The 11,395-nt window shown below is 41.9% G+C and overlaps 1 protein-coding gene across 2 annotated transcripts in view; it reads left to right on the forward strand.

Annotated features, from left to right (window-relative positions):
• Positions 1–10,419, forward strand: part of erbin (erbb2 interacting protein) — a 52,078-nt gene extending 41,659 nt beyond the window's left edge. The window contains exons 20-27 of one of the 2 annotated variants that reach the window (XM_053447769.1): positions 69–252; positions 888–2,412; positions 3,303–3,446; positions 5,204–5,260; positions 5,551–5,724; positions 6,390–6,482; positions 6,610–6,684; positions 7,371–10,419. In XM_053447769.1, the coding sequence (XP_053303744.1) occupies positions 69–252; positions 888–2,412; positions 3,303–3,446; positions 5,204–5,260; positions 5,551–5,724; positions 6,390–6,482; positions 6,610–6,684; positions 7,371–7,478 (2,360 nt within the window). In that variant the 3' untranslated portion in view covers positions 7,479–10,419. The remainder of the gene's footprint in view (positions 1–68; positions 253–887; positions 2,413–3,302; positions 3,447–5,203; positions 5,261–5,550; positions 5,725–6,389; positions 6,483–6,609; positions 6,685–7,370) is intronic. The other variant, XM_053447770.1, reaches the window with a different exon arrangement.
• The last annotated feature ends 976 nt before the right edge of the window (positions 10,420–11,395 follow it).

The following is an 11,395-nucleotide window of genomic DNA, read 5'->3' on the forward strand; positions in this document are numbered from 1 at the left end:
TCATTAGAACAGTTTTTTTCCCAGTGGAAAATCCAACTGATTCACTAACTGATATTCCTGATCATCAGATGATGGGAAAGATGCAGACTCGTTGCTGGATGACACTGTGGCCAACAGCAACCAGAACAATAGTAACTGTTCATCCCCATCACGCATGTCCGACTCAGTGTCTCTGACCACGGACAGCAGCCAGGACAACTCTCTGTGTACCCCTGAGAGAGAGGCAAAGATGCCTTTCCTCCCAAAAAGCCGGTAGGTATAGTGATGTTAACACATGAATAATAAAGACGTATTCTAAAGCCTGAGGGTTTTCCAAAGAGCTGATAGAATTGCCAGCGTTCACCGAAAATTGTAATTTCTCAGCATCTGAAGCATAAATACAAATAAAATAATTTTTAGTTTAAAGGTTTGACTATCATTGGAAATCATCACCTTTTCCATAAATCTGACAAAACAAAACAAAGCCGGTAACTCGCTGAGATTCCCGACTTCTCCTCAAACATGGGTCTAACTGACTGAGCCTCAGCAGCAACATTGTCTGGGTCTGACTCGTCTTCGTTATTATTTTCATAGTTTTCATCAGTGAAAATCTGCTGTGATCAGCGTCAATGTCCCTCTCCTCATTTAGCTCATCAGTCATTGTCTGATGCGCTACTTTTTTGCAGTCAAAAAGCAGTAACAAACTACATTCCCTGTAATTATTTTTAGTCTTTTCTGCAAGTATTTTAGTGAGTAATTGATGCATTTAATTGTTTGTGTGTCTTGAAAACTATGACGTCGCAGATGAGATGCATGCTTGGTGCCCAGTCTTCAATGGTTAATAGTAAAAAGGGAGACATGTCCTCCTGCTGTTTTTACTAATTCTGATGTCTTTTCCTTTGTTTCAGGCAAGAAGATGAGAACATGAACCAGCCTAAAGACACCACCCCTCTCCTCCATAATGGTAATGGCTCTGAAACGTCCCTTCAGGCCCTTTTGAAAACCCAGCAGATGCCACCAGAAAAAATGGGTGACTACGACCTGTCAATGGAAGCCAGAATGGCCTTCATTGAGAAGGGAATCAACAATGGCATGGAAGACACCTACACCAAGTGGGACCAGATCAATATGAACATTTCCAAGCTCCCAACTGACAACATGGTTCAGCTGGACGGGGTGGACAAGACCAAGAATGGTTCTGTAACCCGGGAGGAGTTGGGCGGAAGGCAGACTTTCAGCAATGACAACTTGGAGCATTTGCGAAATGGAAACCAGCAGGTCAGTGACTGCTTCAGCAGTCTGGGCCACAAAAGTCAAGCAGTGAGAGCTGAGCCATCTGCCGTGCATGTGGCCTCGACAGGCGTGACAGCCAGCAGTGACATGTCTCTGTCTCGCAGCACAGAGGAGCTGTCTCCAGACAAAAGGTGCCATCCCCCACAGGTGATGAAGTCCCACAGTGTCTGTAACATGGAAACGGGGGGCATGAGGCTGTTCTCCTTTGAAGGGGATGATGAAGCATATGAGGCAGCAGCAATGAGCTGGATGGCAGGAGCCGGGCCAGGAGCTCAGGGCCAAAGCATTGTCAGGAGCAAGTCAGCCAGTCAGTTACTCAATGACCAGAGTCTTCAGGTCTACCCCAACTCCTCTGCATCTTCCTCAGACCTGCTCTCCTGCTCCAAGCCTCCTGCCAGCAACAGCAGATACCCAGTCTCCTCCAGCATGGCCATGGGCATCGCTCCTCCTCAGTACAATATTCAGTACACAAGCAGTGCCATACCGAAAGAGAGCATGTGGACCCAGAGGACGCCCATGCCCCCCCCAGAGCACCAGGGCTACCTCCCTCCTCCTCCACACTCACTAGCCAACACCAACTACTCCAACCGTAATCAGGCACCTCCCTTCCCTCTATCGCAACAGCAAAGGGGGCCTCCCATGGCTCCTAAACCCTCTGGGGACATGTGGGCTATGGAGAGACTTCATTCTACTGGCGGCCAGCCTCGCAGCAGCACTCTGCAGAGGCAAAGTAGCACCGCCTCCACAGCTTCAATAGGTGACCCAAGGCGCATGCAGTTGCCCGATGGGGAATATATGACTTACAGGGACATTCATACCCTCGCCAGGGGCCCACTGGCAATGAGCCAGGCCGCGCAGAGGCCCCTGTCAGCTCGCACTTACAGTATCGACGTACCCGGAGTTTCCAGGCCTCTCATTGCGAGACCACAGCCCCACGAGCTTCCAGAGAGGACCATGTCCGTCTGTGATTTCAACTACCAGCACAGCAGCCCCAGCAAAAGGCCCAACACCAGGGTGAAGTCTGAGTACTCGCTCCTGGACGGGCCTGGAGCGGTGTCAGGAGGAGTGGGAGCAGCAAGAGTGCCGCAAGACTGGAGAGATCAGGTGATGCGTCACATCGAGGCCAAGAAAATTGAAAAGGTAAAGAGTACTAATGTGATACAATCTGTGGAATTTGTGTTGAAGGAGTTTTTTTGGGGTAGTTAACCCGTGAACAGATCCCTCAGTATTAACATGAATATGCTCACATTTACAGGCAATATTGTTATAATTGCTGATGCTGCTTTCCGACACGCACTGAACTCTGCAGTTCCACCGTATTCACTCTGGAGGAGGTTCATGTGTGAACACTAATATCCGAGTCAGACGCTGCACAGTTTCTGCCGAACTTTCTATGCCTGACCTCCCAGTATAAAGTCTGTAGAAATCCAGGAGAAGTCGATGTGTGAATGTGGGAGGTTAGATAACGTCTCTAACACTCGACCGATGCAAAAAGGAAAGAAAGGGAAGACAAATATCCCACAATGAAAAAGCGCTGACACACGTGGAAGTCACTGACTAATATGTCAAGAGAGTTTGTAGTGATAAGAGCTGACAGCAGTGTCTGTATGTTTTCAAGACACTAACTGCAGCAGAGTTAATACGTCACTGCCTATCTCCGCACCCGGCTGCTCCACCTCTCGCCTGAATAATGCAGAGGATTTGTTGCAGATGTGAACGCGTCTTTGCAGAAAACCTCCAGCTGTGTTGTGCATGTGTGAAAGAACCATAACGTTTTGGTGTGGGTCCAGATCCCGGTGCATAGCCAGGAATTTGAGTGAACTGACCCTTTAATGTGGAGTTACCCTTTTATAAATGTCTACTAACCAAGCTGTTTGCTAAATGCTTCTTATTCACTGCATGTTATTTTTCTGTGTATGTTGTAAACTTTTGTCTGTTGTGTCTTTTATGTCATGCTCATTTGGTGGATTGCATGGCCACCACTGACATGTCGGTTGCTGCTGGTCGTTCCATGTCCTCCCTCTGTTCAGAATGCGCTGTCTCGCTCCTATAATTCCAATAACGCTCCGCTGAGCTGGTCTCACTACGGCAGCTGTAGGGATATGCATGCCAGCCAAGGGTCTCTGGTCTTTAGTCCCAGAGAGGGTCAGCCGTACGGAGCTCTGGGCTTCAGTGTGAGTACTCTCAACTTATAGTTAGCTCCTGCAGCTCTCACTGAGCCGGGGCTTCCAGCCTGTGCTAGTTTCACATCCTATAGAAGATAAGGAAGTGTCTGTTTCCTTCTCTTCCTGATGTGAGAAAGTGATCACTGATGCTCAGAAGACATCTTTTACTTGTCCTTTTATAGACAAGTGAAAGTAAATGTTGGGTGGTGACGTTTCTCTAAACATCTGATCTCTCACAAACCCTTCCCTAACATGTGATGTTTCCTGATGAAAAAAAAAAAAGTGTTCTAACTGGATGTTTGTAGAGCTCACTCTTGCTTAATTCAAACAGACATGTTTAAAAGGGGCTCACTTGGTTTTCGTACCATGTTCCAGTCGGGTTAGTCAACTTTTTTGCATGGCAGAATCAGAGGAGGACAAAACAAAGTAAAGCTGTTGTCAGAAACCACTACAGAGCTGCAGCGAGTGAATAAATGATATAAAGTCTTACAAGCTGCATGTGTGGCTGCTACATCTCATTCAAGCATTAAACCTAAAGATATTTTTGGCTGCAGTGTGATTCTGTTGACGCATTCACTGCCAGTCTGAAATTACTCTGAATCCAGCTGACAACAAAGAGCGTCACCGTAAGCTGTGATGGAGCTGCATAAATGAATGAATCCATTATTATTTATAAAATATTATTTTAGCCTACTTTCTCTCTAAGGAAATCATGCTTTTGATTGCATTAAAGCTGACCACCATATATGGAATTTGAATGTTATATATGGTACAAAGTGCCCCCTTTTAAACCTGCCAGGTTCTTTAACGTCATAATCACTGTCCCTCTGCATTTTTCCTCCAACCTGCCCCACTCCTGTGATCACATCCTGAGATTGTACTACACCCCAGCAACCTTGATTTTCTTATCTCCCTTAACTCTAATTAAATCATGTCTTAACCTCCCACTTTCTGTGTGGGGATGAAAACTGTGATTGTGAATGGTAAGAATGTAGACGTGTGCATCCCAGTGATCTACAAAGTGGATAGCAGAGCTGTTTTCTCCAGAGACATCTGAGGCTGTTGTTTAACCTCTTCACTACTTGACATTTAGGATTCACTTCATGTTCAGAAGGTCATTCTTGGATCGTCCCATTTCTGACAACGAATTAGCCTCTGTTGGCAACGGCTAATATTTCAGGGCATCCGGTGTAGACTGTTATTTGGGCCAAGTTCACCGTATACAGTCCTAATAGTTTCTTTATCACACAATCTGAACCTTCTCCACAAAACCAGAAACTGAGATGATTGGTGTAGGCGTTTCGGGTTCTAAGTAATCTCTGTTAACAGCTATCTGCATATGGATGTAAAGAGATTAAAAAGCTGATGGCTGATGCATTTCGGTCAATGTGTTTACCTTCAGGCAGCTAAAGCTTGCTGATTGTTCAAATTAGAGACAGAACCGGAAAGCTTCCGGCTCCAAAATACTGTCCCTCTCCTACAGATTCTGCATATTCGCATGTAGAATGTGTTTATATAGATTATCAGAAAGTTAATACTCACAATTACATGTTGCATAGTGTATGAATAGAAACTTTAAACAGTTACATCACAGATTTTCATCATTTTAATCAGATGTGTTCCTTTCCTCTCCTCTAAATCAACACTGCACTACCTAATATCATTACCCAACATGAAAAATGTGTTTGTCACTTATCCCTTGTTTGTAAATGGGTTTTTAGTGGAGTGAGTGCAGTGTAATTAATCACCACTTTCTTCCATTTCAGGATGATGTGTATAGTCCACAAGGGCAGCAGAGCTACACCTTGGACCCCCACAGAAAAGTAGGTTTTTTAACGGTAGATTTTTTTTTTCCTGCAGTACACCGAAAGGGTAGTAATGACAATTTAAACCTAGCTGATTTGTACTACTACTGTACTTGCAGATGTTGTCTGCATTTTACGCTGATGCTACAGGGCTTGTTTTTAAGAAAAGACAGGATTTCTTCTTTGATTAGATTAGATTAGATTGATTAGAATTGATTACAGTACATTAACTTGTTGAAAGATACAGAAATCTTTAGGGAAAATTCTGCTGGAACTTTTCCCTTCACCGCTGTGTTTTTGTTCCTCAGGTGCCTTTGTTGAATGGTCAGATGGGACCCTCTGGTCGTCCTCAGATGAACCAGATGAACCAGATGCCCATGGCTCGCCACCCTTCCAGAGAACAGCTCATTGATTACCTGATGCTCAAAGTCTCCCAGCCACAAGCACCACCCCGGGGCCCGCAAGAAGCAATGCAGCAAGAGGTGAAGGAAGCATGAAATGACTAGAAAAAAACTCAGATTGCTGCAAAGTGACTTTAAGGGAGTTCTTTATTGTCTTGTATTAGGTTTGATAGGAGGAAAAGTTTGATATGAATGAGATTACAAAATCCTGATCCACTGTCCAATGATGAAGCTACAGCCAGTAGCTTAGCCTAGCATAAACAGCTAACCTTGGTCCTCCTTTTCTTCTGTTCACGTGGTACAGGAAAAAAACGGCTTATTTACGCTGTAGGAAGCCAAGTTTCAGTTCTTCTTCAGTAGCTCTTAGGATCGTCCAGAGGGCTGAATACCCGAAATTGGGCAGATTATCCTCTAGTGTGCTAGATGCATAACATGTTTAATTTGTATTAAAACAAACCGATTTTACAGCGAGTAAAATGCTGGACATTGGCTTTGAGTGCAGAACTAAGAATTGTTGTGATCTTATCCAGCTCTCAGAAGGCAAATTAGTGCATCTCCCAAAACTATACCTCAAAGAAATGGTACCTCTTTGAAGCTTAGACGTTAGGAATCCAATGGTCTTTTTCATGCAACAGAATTTGAGTCCTTTCATTGCAGAAGTACATTAGCTCTAATATAGGAAAGTAGTGTTATTATCAATGAATGACTGAATAAATAGTAAACGAAACTATGTGGGTGTGTTTCAGTTCCGCGTGAAAGTGGAGAAGAATCCAGAGCTGGGCTTCAGCATATCAGGAGGAGTGGGAGGACGAGGAAACCCCTTTCATCCTGATGACTATGTAAATACACACCATTAATAAGATTTCTTGTTGTAGTGCCCTGCATTATTCTCATCTGCCTTCTACAACTCTTGTCAGCTTTAGATGTGCAAGCAACGTTTTTTTTAAACATTCTCCATCCTTTCAGGGCATATATGTGACAAGGGTCCAGCCTGAGGGACCGGCAGCCAAGATTCTTCAGCCTGGAGATAAAATTATCCAGGTATAGAGATCAACAGTGTGTTTCCTGAAGTTCAAATCCCATTTTTTTTTTTTCTGAATAGAGATTCGGATCATCAGCTGTAATATTGAAACCATCCAAGGAAGACTAACCATACGCTACTCAATTCTGAAACAATGATATTAGCTCTTGTAGTAGCCAGAAGACTGGATGATAAAAAAATATGTAATAATAATGTATTCGCATGTTGAATCCTCATGTGTAATAGTGTCTGATTGGTGTGGCTTGCTGTTATCATTGAAATGTTTACAATAATGGCGAAAATCGTGTTGTAACTGTTGCACCCATTGTATACATACAGGACACAAACTACAAAATATTGCAACACTATATTAGTATTATTTAAGTAAATTTCAAGAAAATGCACACTAGCAGTTTTTGTCTAGGGATCATTTGCAATGGTTGATGGGATGCGTAGTTTCATCACTGTTAAACTAATTATGTACAGTGTTGTACCTTTACCTTTTTCTACAATATTTTTTAAATAAATAAATGTTTATAGTCAAGATTCATTTCATGAACAGGAAATTTACTACTGCAGCCAGAGCCGTCCTACAAGTGGGCGGTGACTGCTACACTTTGTTTAACTGTTGCAGAATTCTTGGCAAAGTGTTTGTAAAGTTACGAGTCTTCAGGGGTTTTCACCGAACTTCTTTCTTTTTCCACAGGCAAATGGCTACAGCTTTGTGAATATCGATCACGGGAACGCAGTGTCCCTGCTAAAGACTTTTCCATGCACTGTGGATATGATTATCTTCAGAGAAATGCAAGCATAGACTCAACCGAGACTGAACTGTGGAGTGTGCGCGGGGGATGTGAGGAAAGAAGAAGAAGAGACGTTTATGTCGTCTCTCATATTTTTTTATACACAGAAGAGTCTGATGTGTCGATTTCTGTCAGGACTATTCCTACTCGAGATCTTCACAGCCTTGATTCAAACTGGGAAAACCACTGAATGTAGTGGAACCATGTGAGGGGGCAGCAAACATCTGCAAGTACGAGTCCTCAAACGGCCATCACTGTGGTATATATATTTTTATACAAAAGAAGCTGAAGATGCTCTGATGCAAATAATTACTGTGGTCTCTGTACAGGTCATTTTTTTTCTTTTTTTCTTAGTCCAAAACTCTTTAAAATCCTTTATCATTATTTGGGTTATATTTCTGCGCATGGACATGAATTGACCACTAGGAGGGCATCCACTCTCCTGTCATCCACTTCGCCTTTTTTTTTTTACACTTTTATTTAAGATGTTGAAACCTTTTTGAGGGGGGATCTGCCACGCGGTTTATATGGAGGACAGTGGTATGTGCTTTTCATGTGGAGACGAATGTAGATCAAGGTGATGATTTGATTTTTTTTTTTTTTTTTTTTTTGGGAGATTTTTTTTGTTGCTTTTTGTCTCTGTCTTTCAAGATCAAGGAGTTGAGGAGAGGAAAAGATTATCCGCCTCTGCTTCCGTAAACCTGTGAACACGCTCCAGGTCACATACACCTGTCCTCAGTTCAGCTCAAATATCCTCACAGGAACTCAGCCGCTCAGCTCATCGCCTGACGTGACCACGACCTGTGCCGTTTGAGACAAACATATCAAAGGAAACTCTGGATGTGATAATTTAGTGGGATAGGACTGAGAAATGGAATGGAAGGCTCCTTGAATCTATAAATTGTATCTAATTTGTTATTATGTGCTTGTTAAGTGTAAATACGATGCATGGCACATTTTACAGGAGGTTATGTACGAACTATTTCTCGGCTCAGCTTCTGCTTTACTGGCGGTGGCTCAGAGTCAGGATATCGTCTATAACCCTGTATAAAATGACACCATATCAGATTTACACACAATCATGAGATACTCCATGTCCGTTAGTGAACTGAGAAGGCAGATTTCTTTGGTTAGAGCTGGACTAACTGCCCCCGTCTCCAGTTATCACTTCTAAGAGAAGCCAACAAGCTGCTAGCTGGATCCTTGCTTAACAGACAGATATAGGAACGGTATCAGTCTTCACGTCTCATCTCTCCGCCAAAAAGCGAAAACGCTTATTCCCCACCACGTAAATCTAAAGCAGAGGAAGCTGTGGGTGGTTCTCGTTAACCAAAGCAAGTTTGCTGTGGACAGAAGGCGAAAGCAGGAGATGACTAAAGAGAGCTACTGGAATACGAACATTTTTAAAGTTTTATTTTCAAGGGCTTCATCTTCCAGGCAGCCGCTGTTGAGATGTGCGTTTGTTTTACAAGGGTTTCAGCATCTGGCAGTATCTTTTTCATTTTTCATTTTCTTTACATAGGAGAAGACCACAGTTTGCCTTTTGTGTCTATACAAATGTTTTAATCCTAATTTTTACTCATACCTTTGGAGCGATGTCTTTTTTTTCTTCTTCTTCTTTGCTGTACAGAGAATAGAGTTGGGAGAAACAAGTTGTCAAGTGCCATAGACCTTGAGCTGTTTGAATAGGGGAGGACCTCTGACCCCAGAACTCGAGCAATAGTCACATGTCCACAAACTTCTGAGTTCATCTGCATAACGGCTAAAAAAGCAATACTTTAAAGCCTTTATTTTCATTCAGAAAAACCAACATCACATAGCTTTTTTTTTTTTTAAACACAACCTTTTACTAGTCCCTGATGGTTTTACATGGTTTTTATATCGTGAAATGTCTTCTTTTTTTGTAATGAAGCAGCACAGGACATGTGTATGATAGTGCTTGAAAAAAAAATCGAATCTCTGCGTTGTATACAAGTGAACGTTTGTGTCACTTTACCCGATGCTTTTTAATGTTGGACACTTCGAATACCGCGGCTTCCGGTGTTCATCTGTGCAAAGAAAACAACATCCGCCGTTGAAAACCATCTGACTGTCAACAAACTGTGTCAGAAGGAAAAACATCAAATGTTCCATGTACCTGTCAGTTGCATGAAATCAGCAGTTAGTGGTAAATGATTACTCAGTGAGACGTGTTTCCAGAAAACAAGTGGAAATGATCCAATTCACACACCGTGCAAAGAGTCCATTCAATCCAGCAGTACATTTGTGACCACTGAATAGTTTGTACAGTATATGATAGAAATTTTACTTTTTATCCTTTTAATGATTTGTCGTCCTGTTTGAAAGTGAAGCTGTGCCCTCAATTTATTAACAAAATCTTAAACTGGTCAAATTTATTTGCTGGAAAGCAACGAAGTAATGTGCAGTTCCCCACAAACAAATGTTCACAAAACATCTTATATTTTACACAGATTTACTGTTTCTTATTTGTTCTAATTTTGTTGGTAACTTTCTTAGAGTAGAGGGGGAAAATTGGGGGGTAATGGTCACTTTATATTCACGGCAAAAACGTACAGTCTGACATTGTAGACAATCTACGGAGATCAAACATTTTCGTCATCCATGTTGGTCTGTTTCTTACGATCCCGTATTTGTTCTTATTTATTTAGAAGTCTTCTATGGACTTTAGACCTTATTAATCAAATTGTAAATACTCTAAAAAATTTGACAAAAGAGTTATTAATGGCATTAGTGACTTGCGATTGTAAAACCAGCAATAAATTGCAATGCAGAGGCACCTGTTTTAATGTATAGCTAGTATTTCTAAGGTTTCTGTTGAAACCGTCACAGTGAGAGGATTGATATGCATTTATCCAACATTCCAGATTTTGTACATAATTAACTGTTTCTGAAGTAACCTGCGGAAAATAAACTAATGCTCTTTACCAACAATCCTTTGCTTTATTTCATCCACTTGGTTTGAGTTTAAGGGGGAAGTTATAGAACTGGGATGAGGGTGAACCTCTTAAACAATTTTGTAAATAAATTACTTGCATAGAGAACATGAGAAATGGACGTGCGTGTGTGTTCGTGTTCTTTAATCTTGCACTTTACACTTCTTTTTTTTTCCTACAGCTTGTTATTGCAGTCAATAATGAAGAGGTGGTTGTTTGGAAATGTAGTAGTCTGTGATAAACCAGCAAAGAATTCAATTTGATCCATGTATGTATGATGCGAGTTGCTACCACAGGGGGGCACTGCAGGGCTCTCAGTGGTGGAGGGGCTCTGTGCTGGCAGATAAGTAGATATGAACCACTTCCTCTAAAACATGCACAAGCCAACTAGAAACACACACAAAGCAACAATGCTTCCAACATAATAGTTTCACCTGTAGCTACTGACAAGCTCATCTGTGTAGTATCTTCTACTCAGTGAGGGAAGATTGCTTGAGATTTGCTTGTGTCTGGTTACACACCTGTGAAGTGTACATCTTGTACAATAGCTTGAGTGATGACTGGTTTAGTGATTAAGAAACATTAGAGCAATAGATGGATAAATATAATTCAATATGTTGTTAGCTCAAACACAAACTCACATTTTGCTCTGTCTTTATTATATCTAAACACATCTATGAGACTAGAACAAAGTGAGCATGTAAGTAAACTCAAAGCGTGTTTTAAGGACATATAAATGTCCTGGATGTGGAGATGGCTGGAGCTGATCTTAACCAGAGAAAACAGAAATATGATAGAGGAAGACGAGGAAGTCCGTGAAAGAAAACACGTTGAAAGGTCACAATACCTGATAAAACCTTTTAACGCATTTAAAAAACTGAGTTTATCTCCAGTATTCATTCAGGAAACTATTTAAAAATGAAGAATTCTAACCCGAGTTTGGTTTATTTGTGTCAGTCGCAGCGGTTCTGATT

This window comes from Pleuronectes platessa, chromosome 19, assembly GCF_947347685.1.
Source record: "Pleuronectes platessa chromosome 19, fPlePla1.1, whole genome shotgun sequence".
Lineage (NCBI taxonomy): Eukaryota > Metazoa > Chordata > Actinopteri > Pleuronectiformes > Pleuronectidae > Pleuronectes > Pleuronectes platessa.